The sequence below is a fragment of the Epithele typhae genome, assembly GCF_022376455.1.
Source record: "Epithele typhae strain CBS 203.58 chromosome Unknown BXZ73scaffold_144, whole genome shotgun sequence".
NCBI classification, from domain to species: domain Eukaryota; kingdom Fungi; phylum Basidiomycota; class Agaricomycetes; order Polyporales; family Epitheliaceae; genus Epithele; species Epithele typhae.
This window is the reverse complement of record NW_025954335.1, coordinates 10051-24552: the sequence shown is the minus strand read 5'-3', so window position 1 is coordinate 24552 and position 14502 is coordinate 10051. Positions and strand designations below refer to the sequence as shown.

Genomic DNA, 14502 nt, shown 5'->3' with positions numbered 1-14502 from the left:
GGCTGCGGAACGAGGGATACGAGAGGACGAAAAGGAGAAGAAAAAAGTGTGAATAGGTAGCTAAACATGAAGCCGGAACGATCGAGGGGGTCGGTGTGGCGTTCCGTAAGGACGAGGGACGAGGATGTGCCACGCGCGAGGGCGCGGAGCTCGCGCGGGCGCCGTCTGACGGACGCGCGCACGTACCAGCGGCGGTGGATGCACATCAACGGCAGCAACGACGCTGCGACACGACCATGCCGGTGGAATGGCAACTGCCTCGTGCACGTCTTTTGACACATGCTCATTGTGGGCATAGGGTTGGTGGTGCGGCCGGGGCCTGGGGAGGCGGTGGGCGAGGCGCAGACCGTAGAGGATGAAGCGGGGGACTCACCAGAGTAGTGACGCAAGCGAGACGGGCGAGACGGGTGACGCGGACGGGGCGAAATGTGAGCGAACACAGGCGACGTGGGGGTGAACTCGGGCGACATGGGGGCAAGACGGAGGTGAAGTGGGCGACGCAAACGAAGTGGAATCGAGGCAAGGTGTGCGATGCAGGCGCGAGGCGTGCGATGTGGTTGAGGGCGAGGGCGATGTGGGTGAGGGGGAAACGGGCAAGATCGTGGTGGGTGAGGCGAGGCGGGCGAGGCAGGTGACGTGGGCAAGGGGCGATACGGGCTAGGTGGGGGATGCGGGAGGTGCCGGCGCGAGGGGGGAGACGTGGGCGGCGCGGAAGATGCCAGCGACGTGGGCGAACGAGGGTGACGTGGTGACATGGGTGCGAGATGTGGGCGAGATGGGCGAGACGGCAGGTTCTTTTGCGTCGTGCCCATCGCGCCGAGGGTGCCGTCCTGGTGGACGAAGACAGATTATACCTGTCCGAGCGCGAGTGTGGAGAGCGCGTGCGTCGGCACCGAGACCCGCGTCGGGCGGGCGAGAGAACGGTGCGGGCGCATCGAGTGGGCGCCGTCGGTGCGCATCGCGCGGACGTGGGCGATGATGTGGTGCAGGTCCGTTGGGAGGAAGAGGACTTGGAGGCGTCTTTGTGGTCTAAGTCGGAGAGGAGTCGGAGAGGGACATTGTACGTCCGGAGCGCGGATGGGGTTGACAAGGTCGCGTCTGCGCCTCCGACGCCTAGTGCACTGGGGCTGTCCGTGTCCATAGAGGACAGCGGTGTTGGCATATGCGCGCGAGAGGACGACGTAGGATGTCTCCCAGCTAGCTGCGATACCGTGTATCCTTCTGTCTCCTTCCAAAAGTCCGCCGAGTCGTCCACGCGTTTCAGGCTTCTCCACAGTCCCAAAAATAATGAGGGGTGGCGAGGCCGCGACGAGAGCACATCGTGGAGGCCATGCGAGGGGATCTTGAGACCAGGAGGGAGAAGGTGGTGGCAGTCGAGGCGAAGGGAGCACAAGAGCGAGGTGAGTAACGGCGAGGCGGGTGACGGCGTGACGGGCGAGGCGGGAAATGCGGGAAAGGCGGCGAGGTGGGCGAGACACGGGCGAGGTAAGCAACGTGGGCGAGGTGATCGGAAGGAGGAGAGGGAGGAAAAGGCGCCGGCGGGGATGGCAGCGCGAGAAGATATGGAACAGACCGCGGATGCATCCGCACCTGCCGACGGGCTACTGCTGTTCCGAGTGCCCGCAGTGAAAGCTGTGCCTGCTTCGTGTTTTGATGAGTAGCCTTCAGATTCAATCCCTTGCACGACTGAACACCAAAAAAGCCAATCAATAGCGGGAAAAAGAAACACACGGCTTGCCATGTAAGTAAACTGGGTACACATGAACCTCGCGCCGGGACGCACACCGGAACTCAACGCGAGCAACCGCGACTGCGCGCGCCCACCCTACACGTCGCCTACGACCCCTACTTCTTGGTGTTCTTCGGCACGTGGGTGGCCATGAAGTCAGCAAGGTGGCTGAAATCGGCTGCGATGTTACTGACGAACCCATGGGCCTCAATCCACGCGGCCCCGTCGCCCTCGGCGTGGACGCGCCGGAGTGTGGCCGTAAACCTATCCGCGTCGAAGACAGGGATGGCGGGAACCTCAGGGAGCGGGTCCGGCACCGATCCGGACGTCCGCGTGGCCTTCCTGGGGATTGATTCGTCCTCGGATTCGGAGCGTGCAGCCTGGTTCCGCTTTCGCGGCTTCGAGGGCCCAGCAGCGGAGGCGCTCTGCGTGGTAGGCCTCCGCGAGCGGGAAGTGCCACCCTTCCCGGCGGTCGTGCGCGACTTGTCCTTGCCGGAGGTTGAGCGCGACTTGCCCTTCTTGGGAGTGGATGTGGTTGGGGCGGGAGGCGCGGCGGGAGCGGAAGGGGGAAACTTGCGCAGACCACGGTACGTGAGAACCCAGACGTCCTTGCCCACCCATGCTCCTTGTCGGGCTTGGGCAATGCTAGCCACCATTCGCGCTTGCTGCCGAAGACTTTCGCACCTTCTTGTGGCCGCCTGCGGAACACGACCTGGGTGGCGAACTTGCGGGCGCCCTGTCGATCCCACTTCGTGTACGCCGTGTACGATTGCAGATGTGGGAACGGCCGGTCGACGGCCGGGTTGTGTCCTGGTGCGGGGTAGAGCTCATCTTGCGTGAGCCAGGTGAGCGCGAGGTCGGCCACGCCCTGCGCGACGATTTGTGTATGCACAGGGAGGTCGGCGATGATCTCGAGTCGGTTTTTCTCGAGCCATCCTACGAAGCCGACCTCCGGTACTGAACAAAATACTGAATCAGGGATTACGGGAGGAGGGGGGCCAGACTTACCGATGAACGCGCCGTCGGCGCGGAAACCGTAAACCGTGCACTGCTTGCCACGCCTTCCAACCTCGCACGCGGTGCAGCTCCCGGGGTTCTGTCCCTCCGTGCACGGTTTCTTCCGGGCTTGCTTGCATATGTCACACTGCGATCAGTTAGCGGGGAGCTAGTGAGGCGAGGCATGAGACTTACATCGCCCATAACAACCCAGAGATTGGGGCCGGGGGGCGGCGCCGGTAGGAACTTCTCGGTATATTCGAGCTCTTCGGGAACTGGCAGGGGCGCCGGAGGAAGGAGCGGCGGCGGGATACCGGGAGCCGGCGGAGCCGGCGCTTGCGGGGCTGAGGACATGGCGGGGGCGTGTGGGGACGCGTAGAGGCGAGGGATAGCGAGGGGAAAGCGTGGTAGCAGTCGAGAGCAGAGAGTGGCGAGGGAGGCGCCAGACAAGGTTGTCGTGTAAACAAAGCAAGGTGCGGCGGCCAAACAAAGCGAGGCGCGGCGCGGCGCGAGCGACGGCTCTGACTGCCGGCGCTACCTTCGCCTACGCGGATGCACTGATGCCCCGTGGGTCGGGGGAGGGAGAGGTATCATTTTTGCCCACTGGATGAACACGCGCCGTGGCTGCACACCGCACGAGTCGGCCTTCGACACAAAATCTAACCTAGCGCTGGCGACTTTGAATCGCCCGCGCGACTCGAGTTTTTGCTGATCAGAGCCCCGCCCACTCCACGGAAGGGTTGAGCAGCGGGAGTGGCAGCGCGCACGCGCACTTCCCGGAGGACGCGTGGCGGCGGGGACAGGTACGGCGTGCTCAGCGCGTCCACTTGGAGGACTGGTCAATTGCCGGCGTGTGGCCGCTCTCGCGATGTGCCAGCCTGCGGGGAGAGGCGCCGGCTCTTCGCGCTCGTCTGAATGGGCTCAGACTTGGTGCCGGGCCGCTGCGCGGGCGACTTGTTATGGCCTGCCCCGCCTGTCTGGTTACGAGCTTCGGCGCACACCTGTAACGGACGCCCAGCATACGATCGCCCGCCACCCTACCTTTATATACTGTTCCCGCACCTACCGTCTCGCCACGCGATTGCCTCCTGGCTCTTCCCCATCGCCTCTCCTTCCCGTCTCCCCGCTACCGCGAGCCTCTCCGAGGTCAAGCGCGTCCTCTAATCCGATCCCGCCTTTCCGCTCGTCTCCGACTCGCCCGACCTCCACGCTCCCGCGCTCCGCGACCGTAACAAAACGCGCGCCAGAGCGCGAGGGCCATGAGCACGAGCACGGGCGCCGTGCACGATGAGCCTGATCGCGTTATCGGCGCGGAAGCGTTGGATGTTGGCGGCGGGCGAGGTGTCGCGGCGCACCTTCAGCATGAGCGACTCCAGCTGGGCGTTAGCAGTAGTGTGCGGGAGGACTCATGCACTCGCAGGCACGCTCGTGTACGCTCGAGCTCGCACTCGCCCACCTCGCGGTCCACACGCCACGTCTCCTCTACAGGCGTGGCCTCCGGGGCCTCCGGAACGCCGCCGCCGCACCCGCGCGCGCATCCATGAGCGGTCGCGGTGGAGGCACGGCCGCGCACATCTGGGCCACGCGCCGAACGCGAGCCAGCGCGCGCGAGGGCCGCGAGCGACTCCTGGGCGTTGCAGGACTGAGGGCTCGTGCACAGTCGCCTGCAGAGTCTAGATCGGGGACAGAAATGCACCACGATATGACGTCAGTGTGCACAGAGAGAATTCACAATGACAGAACGTATCATCTGCTTTTCCGTGTGCAAGCAAAGCGCCGATCACACGAGGGGCTTCGCGATCGGTGAAAGGAAAGTGGGAATACACGCCAAACAAAGGCACTACAGGAGGTTTGAATGAAGTGGAGCGCCATTAGAAGTGCCAGGAAAGCAAAAACAATACCAATCACCGATCCACCACATCTCCGTAATACGTTGTTCATGCCGCTGTATCGTCCTAGAACGATATCCATTCTATCATCTCATCCACCATCGTCGTCCTATCCGACACTCTGTCCGTTATCAGGCGTCCTTTCGCCTCTACGGCTCTCTTCGTCCACTGCTCGATGGTTCACAGCATCATCTGTCTCGTGCGCCCTCCGGCATTAGCGTCCCATCACCATCCGTCCCGTGGTCCATGTGACTTCAGCTTTGTATCACAGATGGCTTAAGTGTCCTCGTACTATCTAAGCACGCATGGATCAGGTGGCTGGGCGCAGCGCGCTCTGGCTGTTCTGTGACCGGCTTTTTGCCACGATCTCTATTCAGCTACACGCCCTCGGCCCACGTCCCTCTGCTCTCGGCTGCCACTGTGGCCCCTCCTCTGCACACATATCCGACCATGTCTTTGTACGCCGCTACACCGTTGCCCGTGTCTACCACCTTGTCCCCTGAACACGCGGTGTGGAGAGACCCCCCTCCCTGTGTTACGGTCGCGGAGCGCGGGAGCGCGGAGGTCGGGCGAGTCGGAGACGAGCGGAAAGGCGGGATCGGATTAGAGGACGCGCTTGACCTCGGAGAGGCTCGCGGTAGCGGGGAGACGGGAAGGAGAGGCGATGGGGAAGAGCCAGGAGGCAATCGCGTGGCGAGACGGTAGGTGCGGGAACAGTATATAAAGGTAGGGTGGCGGGCGATCGTATGCTGGGCGTCCGTTACAGGTGTGCGCCGAAGCTCGTAACCAGACAGGCGGGGCAGGCCATAACACGTTTGGCGCATGGTTCCGACGCGTGCGCGGGTGCGGCGGCGGAGGCACGGCGGCGGCAGCGTTCCGGAGGACCCGTCGGAGTTCACGCCCGTACATGGATTTGCGCGCGGACCGGGAGGTACCTGGGTGCGCGTTCTAGCAGCGCACGCTTTTGCGCTCGTCGCGCGACTTTCCTTCGCGGCAGTGTGCGCGTGCCATACACGATCGTGTTCAATGCGATCGTGTTCGCTCTCGGGGTGCAGGAGCACGCCAACTAAAGGTGTGTGAGGTGTGCCACTCCCCCGGTCGTCCGCGTCATTATGGCCTGTGAGGTGTTCGCAAACCCGTTCGGTGCGTCTGTTCGCGTCCCAGCAGGGCGCCGCGCGAAGCACGGCGGATCTTGTAGTACTGTACAATTCGTGGGAACGTAGTATACCTGACTATGTAAGCATACCGGTTGTGCCTCGGATGAGGGCGTACACCAGAACACTAGAAACCAACGGGTGCGAGGCGTTCTTCTGCGAGGCCGTGGGGCTTGCACTACGGGCAGTCTTCCTGAGGCGGCGATGGGAACGAGGCGATGAACGAAGAGCGAGGAACGAAGAGACGGCGCACTGTAGAGCGACGCGTCGAGGGGCGAGATGAAGAAGCGCCGGAGGGGGAGACGAGGCGGACGGACGGAAGGGGTAACAGCATGCACTCATATACCTCAGTACGCCTATATATATACCGATACCTATTAGGTGTCGGGTCAATGGGCATGTGCCAATTCCTGGGGCATACGGGTAGGCGCGCATGCGTGCACAGCGGGCGCCTAGAAAAGACTTGCGTCTGCCGAGATTAGAACCCCAGCCTAGCATAAACAAAGCGCAGCTCAGCTTTACAGCTGAGCTACGCGTCCGTACAAGGTTCCCCATATACATTGTTATGGATCCACTGCACCCACGGACATATTATCAGATCTCCCATCAGTTTGTGTTATCTCTCCCGCTTGCACCCACGTTATCTCCCACTCCCGCGTCGCGCGCTTCCGCTCCGCGCCGGCGAAGACGCGGCGGCGTGGAGCGTCCGGAGATATCGCACGACAAGAAATGCCGAATATTCGGTGCCCGAATAGGATCTAGAACATGGTACTGTCACGGTACCTGTCACGACCACGGTCTTTGTCTGGTCCGCGCCGGACCGGACAAAGAACTGGAATCCTGGTTGGAGCATGGTCGGTGTCCGCCCAGAGTGACGAAAGGAGTCGTGCTCTGCCCCCGAACGCGCAAAGAACATGGTGAGCCCACGTAAGCTGTCTGAGTCGTGGATCCAGTCTGACATGTGCGCCACTGAGAAGCCTGGTCTGTGGCAGACCAGGCCATGGGCAGGATTCATGGCCTCAGCCTCGTCGGCTGCAGACCCAGTTTCATGGGGGGGGGGGGGGGGAGCCAGGAGTCAAGCTCGTAGTCGGACAGGCGGAGCAGACTGCAATAATTCACGCCACAAGGTGTGCACATCAGTGGGTCACCCACTCTGGTGGTGGGGCACACAAGCAAGAAGACGTATGCACAGTCTCAGCGTGCATGCTGCCACATAGAATGTGGTGTGGCGAGATGACAATTTAAATCAAACGCAATTAGTACATAGTACCTCTAACTAATGACTTGAGACAGGCGGGCGCACCAGGCCTCGAAGGTAGAAAACAGCTCCAAGCCGAAGCGCCAGTTCTGAGAACCTGACCGTGACCTGGCATCGCCATCTTTTTCCATCTGGACGTCGGTGCGACATTTGTTGTCGACCCAGCGGAAGAGGTGGCCAGAAGTGAACTCTGTGAACGAGTAACGGGTCTCATCTTTGCCAATCGTGGTGTTCGAATGCTCTAAAACAGCAGATGGGACAAGCGCGAGGCACCCGGGTGGGATTTCGACGATAACTCCAAGATCCCATAGAATGAGGTGGCCGCCTCTCTTGTGGTCAAACTTGCCGAACGCATACAGCGAACACCAGCCGTAGGCGAGGTTCTGGAAGTCGCGATGACGGTACGTTATAGTTTGTCTGCCAACGTTCAGGGTGGCCGCGGAGAACGGGGATGCCTTCCATGGGTGAGGGAGGTCGGGTTTCACTTTGTGTAGGTCGTGTAGCATTGAGCAGTAGTGACCATGCAGGTCAGGTGCAAAGGTCTGGAAAACCCCTTATGCACACAGTCATCAACGAAGGTAGACAATCGTCTTGTGACGTGAGCACTTACTGCCAGCATTTCCTGAGAGGCGATGAAGCACAACGCTGTCAAGTATCATTTCGATCACGGGATCATGAGGTCGTGGGTGGCAAAAGGCTGAGGGCCCTAAGGATGAAATTAGCCGGGATCATAGGTCGAATGTAATTTATGACGCACCTGCTGGCCGCCTCCAAACGTCGTGCCCAGCGTAAATTGAGGGTATTGACCGCGGCGATGCTCGACAGAGGTGTTCCCCAAGCGTATCGACATGATCTTCTCGAGCACTTCAAAAAGCTCGGTCGCTGACGGTACAACCTTGGACATCCAGTCGGGATCCTGTGGGCGACGGGCAAAGACAGCCATGATGACGCCGTTCTTATCAGTGAGCGCAATGGTCTCACTGCCATGGACTAGTGTCAGACGAGGAAAGATATAGAAGACGAGCGACATACTCTCCATCCCAAGAGATGTACCTAAAGTGTGGGAACGCCGCGCGCAATTCGTCAATCTGCCAACGCTTTGTTCGGACATCTTCAGACTCAGCATTGCGGCTCCCAATATAGCCGGGCTTCGTCACAGTCTTATCGTAACCTAACTGTGCACTAGCCAGGTGGAAGTCTGTGCGCACAGACCTAGTGGACTCTGCTATGTCCGCCACTGAAGCAGGCGGCAGTGGTCGTCGTTCTGGAGTTTCGTTCGAGGCGCCGAGTCGACGCTTCAGGGCACGACGCCGACCAGAACCAGCGTGCTTTCTGCTTGGACGGAATTATGCCACTGGAAGTGCAGCAGTGCAAGACGTACGTACGCAACAGGATTGGTGGCAGCGGTTGGTTCCTGAGACCCCGGTGTGATGAGGGATTCGCCCTTGGAACTAGTTTCGACACTGTATGAAGGCCCTGATTCACGGCAGAGACAAATGTGCGCTCACAGTCGTTTCACACAGGCATAGAGAGACGGCGGTATTGTGCCAGCAGATGCGGATTTGGCGTGTCGAGCACGACCCTGGAGCCATCCTATAGCTAGATGGGGAGCAAGAACACAGCACGCACGCACCTCAATCTCGAGCTCCTCAGCATCCGCAGCGACAGCACCTCGCAAAGCAGCTGCCCTCAGTCCGGCTCCAAAGTCGTAATCCAGGAAAATAACATCGCGCGATCGCAGTCTGTAGGCTGAGGAGATTACAATTCAGCTTGAAGCCGAGCAGCGTGATCAGGGGACATGCCTATGTTGTGACCTGTAGATCGGTTGTCACTCATATTGGTGCAGGGTATTGAGGTGCAGATGCAATGGAAAAATGCGTGGAAAACATGTAGCAATGAGCTGGCATCGTCAATCAAACCCGACCACGTGAAATAAGCGTGATGACATCACACCCAATGCTTCCTGACGGCATCTCGGAGCCGCCCTGAATCTCCGCAGTGCCATTGGTCCACGCCTCCTGGCATCCGGCGCCGTGAAGCTGCTAGAAGCGAGCAAAACAAATCGCAAAGCGGGAGAATTCCGGCGCACGCACCTCGACGACGTGCAGAGAGGGCACACCCGGTTCCTAAGCAACGATTCTGAATTTGACCCCAAAGGAAAGCACTGGAGACAGTTGGCCGTATTATAGCGATATCTTAGAATGCAACCGGCGTGCTGTGGATGGTGGAGATCGAGTGCGCGCATTGAAGACCACGGTCGGGTGTGGACAAGGCTGCGGTCCGTTCGTGAGCGTCCCATCTTGACCGGGGTGCTAACAGGTAGATCCTGGCGTACTCATGGACGGATCGTGATGGGTGCGCGTGTTAAAATGGATGAGGGACGGGCGGCGTGCGGGCGCTAGCATAGTCGGAGCAACTTCCAGCAACGGCACGTTTGTATGAATGGCCCCGACGCTCTCAGTGCACCCTCGTTTGGCATCACATAAGCTGCAGCGACACTTCCACACCTCTTTTCAGACTACACCCTCTCTCTCACACACTCTCACACACTCTGTCTCTCATACGCACACGCACATGCACACACACTGCTCCAGCGCTGAAGGTTGAGGCGCTAGCAGGTGGTCACCTTCTCAAACTATTCAGTCAACCAGGGCGAGAGCGTGTAGGCGTGGGGCCGTGGCCTAGGTTCTCAGACCCGAGGGTGTGCAGTCAGACATCCTCAGTGTAGCAGACGGAGTTGAAGCACACATCACAGGAGGAGGGGACAAGGGAAATGGACGGCAGAAACAAGACGGGGCGGCGGGGCAACGAGTACACAGCGCGGGACACATGGACAGCAGCAGGCGCGGTACAGGGCGGCGGCGGGCGCCCGCAGTCCATTAGAGCGTTCCCCTTACCAGACGGAATGGGTGATGTATTGCAGCGTGATGCCAGGCATGGCAGGGGGTTCACACAAGGCACACGGATCCACATCAACCCACTTAACTATCATGGGTGCGAAGGGCGCTGCCTGCCTCCGAATACACACATGGCGGCAAAAAGAGGTGCTGGAGAACTCACCTTTAAAGAGGTGCTGGAGAACTCACCTTTAAAGAGGTACTAAAGCACCCACCTTTATTTGGCCCAGACAGAAGACGAATGAAAAAGAGACGGGCACGGAGGACGCGCGCAGTGCCGAGGTCGACTCATAATACGCGTTGTGCAGGAGGCAGGTGCAACGTCAGAACCAAGGGGCACTGCCAAACGCGGAGCCACATCAGTGTGCCGCTGGAAGCCGCCGGGCCGTGCTCTAGCCGGGTCGCGTGAACTAGCGAGCGCCCCCGGCACGAACCCCGTGTTCCTCAGCCCGGAACTGCCAGTACATTGTCTTGCCACCCGCCTGCATTCTGTGCGTCCCTGTGAACCGTGCTGCTAACAGGGCCAGAGCAATGCCGTGCAAGTGGCGTGAAGCAAAAAGGCAAGTGCGCTTGTCGTCTCGGGAGACACCAAACAGGATGGCATGGTACAGTTGGGACGGGATGGTGGGCGCCATTGTTTCAAGGGTGGGGGAAGTTGGGCAAGAGCGGGCCGATCACTCTGTTAGCAGGAGGCCATTTAAACCTAGATCAGATAAGATATTCAAACCCTGACCACCAAAGACAAAGGCTTTGTAAACTGTGTGGCTATCATTTTCGAAACCACCAACACACAAAAGAGAGAACTGCTGCACTTTGCCTCACCCAGGCGAGTCAACGGTCACAATTGATATTGGCCAAACAACACGGGCGTTCGTGGAGCAAACCGATCACAACCGGGCAGGTGGCAACGTGTTCCAAGAATTGTACGGTACATCATCGGGGAGAGACATCCCTGGAAATTTACTGAACTCCGTGAAGCCCCCGCATTCACAACTCCCAATCTCCTGTCAGCCAGAACCAATCTGCATTGTCGTAGTCGTGAATAGAGCGGTTTTCCACTTGGTCTAAGGGCCAAGGGTCGGACCACTGGGGCACTTTGTCAGGCCGCCCACCGGGCTCATCAAGCTTAACAATGACAGGTCCTTCACCGAGGAGCTCCAGAGATGGGGGTGGGTTTATGAGAATGGATGTTATTATCACATTCACACCCAGCAGAGACCACCTCGAATTTGGCCGATAGTGGTGCCTCCCGACGTTGAAGTGGAGGTATTGCAAAGACGGGCGGCGAAGGACCTAATCGGGATACCAATGAGGCGTCGCTACCATGGAGGAGAAAGCACACACCAGCTCCTTGAACGTGTCTACAGCACCTCCCGGAGTCAATGTCTCCACCTCCAATTGCACCGCCAAGGCTGTCACACCTAGGGGAAGCATCTCCTCCAACCTCTTGCATATCACTCTTTCTTTGAGGTCTTTGGGCATGTCTGGCTTAAGTCAGTTATTTCCTATCATGTATGCATCATTTATTGACATCCACATCCATTGAGGTGTCTCTCGTTATCTTATCATGACTGATGGCTTTCCAAATGGTTTTCTCTCATGGCTTTATTTCGAAAGCCAAGTTAAGGTCGTCCTTTATCATGACTGACCCCCGAAATGGTCGGTGGCGTCGACGTACGCGAAGAGGTGGGGAAGCGCATCTGGGTGGGAGAGGAGGTAGCTCAGCTTGCCACCGCCCTTGCCGCCAAGCTTTAGGTGGATATGTTGCACACGCTCCCGAGAGTACGCCGTGCAGTGCAGGAGGAAGTGGATGACTGTCTCCACACCGGCACCGCAGGCTGGACAGATGTCGGTCTCAGCGCGATAGATGCGGTGGAGATGCGCAAATAGTGGGGCGTGGCCGGTGCGGAGTTGAATGAGGAGGCGGGAATGCTTGCGCGTGAGCGGGGCGATGAGTGCTTCGAGGGAAGGGTGGAGTCAATGGGTTTGAGTCGAGCGCTGCGGGGTGATGCGCCCCAGTGCTCCGAGACCCTCGTTTGTAGTGTGGCCACGTGGGCGGTGCGGAGGGCGGATGCGCAAGCGGGGAGACACTTCCGGAGACAGAGAGGGAGGGCTGCGACGCGGCTGGAGTCGCCTCTCACAGTGAGTTTTGGGTGCTCGTTGGCGAACTCGTTGCCGTCGATGCCCAGTGTTATTGTGTCGCACCTAGGGAACCCATTGAAGCCAGCACATTCCACATACAAGGCCCAGGGCCTCGGGAAACCTAGGCCGACAGGTGGCCGACCGGTGCATCCCCGCCCGCCCACCGCCTGCCCACCGCTTCGCCCGTTCTTCCACAAACCATTGGTGACGACGGCCTCGCATTCTATCACACTGAGGAAACCTATTGAAGCCCGCACGGCGCCCATATTGGGCCCAGGGCCTCGGGAAACCTAGGCCGACAGGTGGCCGACCGGTGCATCCCCGCCCGCCCACCGCCTGCCCACCGCTTCGCCCGCACGGCGCCCATATCGGGCCCAGGACCTTTCAGGGGTTCTTTGAAGCTGTCTAGGCACTGTTCGGGGTTTTTTGCGACCATATAAGAAAGTATTTTTGCTCTTCACGGGGGCTGTGGTGAGTGCAAGCTTCCCCAACCGTTCGAGCATCACCCGATCATGTTTTCAGAACATCCACTGTGTGCCCCAGAAGATGCGAAAATGCCAACTCCCAAACATGTGCTAAAGTGGGACATACTTGGACTCAAAGTAGGCGAAGGCACGGCTTACCGGCTTCCGTTAAGTTGACAAAATACCCACTCTGGGTTGTCTTTTATGTGGTAGTATTCACCTCTTTTTTTATCTATTCACCACATCCTCCACGGGCAAGTGAAGTGGGGGTTTCACCCATGCAGAGTCGTGCTAAGTGTGACTCCCCGAAGTAGGAACGTGTGCGACATAAAATGGGGTTTTTCTCATCTTCACAGAAGATGCACCTGCCCCGTTGGATGCGGCACCGTCGTCGCACTGGTCCCCACCGGTTGCTCTCGCGCACAGGCTCGGCCAAGGCAGGATTGTATTTGAATATAAATAGTACGCTTCCACACATAGTAAAAGTGGACGGAGACCAACATAGCGGCGCCTGCACCTGCCGCGCGCACCTCGCCTTCCGCACAGCACAAAGGTCAGCGCGTTTGGCCTTTTAATGGGCCGCTGCGTGATGCTTCGCGAGGGGTGGAGAGGGAGAGGCGATGCCCTGGTCGTTGCTGCGGCGACGCGCCGGATCCCTGCAACGCGGCCCGTGGCCGCTCAACCTGCTCCAGCCGGAAAGTGAGCACGCCTCGCCCCTCCTCGCCCGCGCGCCGATGTGATGACGCAGCGCCGGGCGTGGGGGGCTTCCCGGAACGTCGTCGTGGGGGCCGATGTCGTTGGCCCAGCGGGTGGTGGACGGACATGAAGAGTGCCGTATCGCGCGTGCTAATAGCGGAGTCCGAGAGGCACATGACATGCGAGACGGACCGTGTGAGCGTCGAAAAAAGGTCGTTAAGAGAGAGGACGCACAGAGAGGAACTCCCTGAGCGTGTAGCCGACGAGAATTCAGTCCTCAGGAGTGTGACCACTTGGTGCTGGACGTCCAGGATTGGGACGCTGGTCAGACGAGACACGCGGTCAGCGCGAGGTTCTGCTTGCTGCGGTTAGCCGCTGGGGACGGAGACGTACCGTTCTCGAGGTGTTCTCGCCGGAGTCCGGGTTTTGCCGTGCAATAGTCCGCTACAGGTTGGCTGGGAGGGCAGGAGAGGTGGTCAGCATGAGCGAGGGTAACCCGTCTGGATGAAACAGACCGTGCCAACTGAGAGCTAGAGCGGGCTAGGAGACCTACGCGACTACGGGGAGGCGGGAGACAATGCCACAGTAGACGAACTGCCACGACTGGGCAGCCACATATCTGATGAAAAGCGGGCAGGCGCGAATAGGTCAGTGTCGGTGCCTATGGGGGGATTGGGAAAGAAGGCGAGAGTGAGGCTTGCTTGTTTGGAGGAAAGAACCGCGGCGGTCCCAGCAGGACGGGATCGAGAGCGCTGGGTCCAGCAGGTGGAGCTAGGGGCTTCGGAGACCGGGGTAGTCTGAAGAGCCGCTGGCCCTCCGTCGCGGTGGGTCCACCGCGAGCTGTTGGCGCGGATGGGAGGAGCTGGGGGCGCCAGCTGCGATTGACGTATCCCTCATGTCCTAGGCGCGATGAGGGCGTTGAACAATATGCCACCGTCGCGACGCCTCGCTGGAGGCTGGTGCATGTCCGTCCGACGCCCAGAGTGACATACTGCAGCCTTGATCAACCCGGGAATGGGGATGACGTCAGGGTCTTGCAGGGGTAGCCACACAAGCGCGACTTGACCCGCGGTCGTGTCGTGTGCGCGCCTGATCCGTGCGATGAGAGCGAGGATGGTTGGGAAGAGTAGTGCGGGACTCGGTGTTGGAAGTCGTATGAGCTGCACTGTTCGGGGTGACCCGAACTCAATGTTGGCGTCTCTCTGGTGGAGACAAAAAGCTAACGGGTCTAAGCACTTACAAAGTGACAACAAAACCAAGCTCGCACTGTGCGGCGG

General features: G+C 59.7%; 2 protein-coding genes across 2 annotated transcripts; both read right to left on the bottom strand.

The window, feature by feature from the left end:
* Nucleotides 1–1845: 1845 nt before the first annotated feature.
* Nucleotides 1846–3079, bottom strand: BXZ73DRAFT_82911 (uncharacterized protein; the record flags this gene model as incomplete). The annotated part of the gene is made up of 4 exons (XM_048023813.1): nucleotides 1846–2363; nucleotides 2414–2686; nucleotides 2738–2873; nucleotides 2921–3079. 4 exons carry the CDS (start codon nucleotides 3077–3079, stop codon nucleotides 1846–1848), a joined length of 1086 nt encoding a protein of 361 aa, XP_047871317.1.
* Nucleotides 3080–7040: 3961 nt separating this feature from the next.
* Nucleotides 7041–7969, bottom strand: BXZ73DRAFT_93461 (uncharacterized protein; the record flags this gene model as incomplete). The annotated part of the gene is made up of 4 exons (XM_048026664.1): nucleotides 7041–7123; nucleotides 7175–7579; nucleotides 7637–7732; nucleotides 7780–7969. The coding sequence occupies 4 exons, from the start codon at nucleotides 7967–7969 to the stop codon at nucleotides 7041–7043; spliced, it is 774 nt and encodes a 257-aa protein (XP_047871316.1).
* Between the last annotated feature and the right edge of the window lie 6533 nt (nucleotides 7970–14502).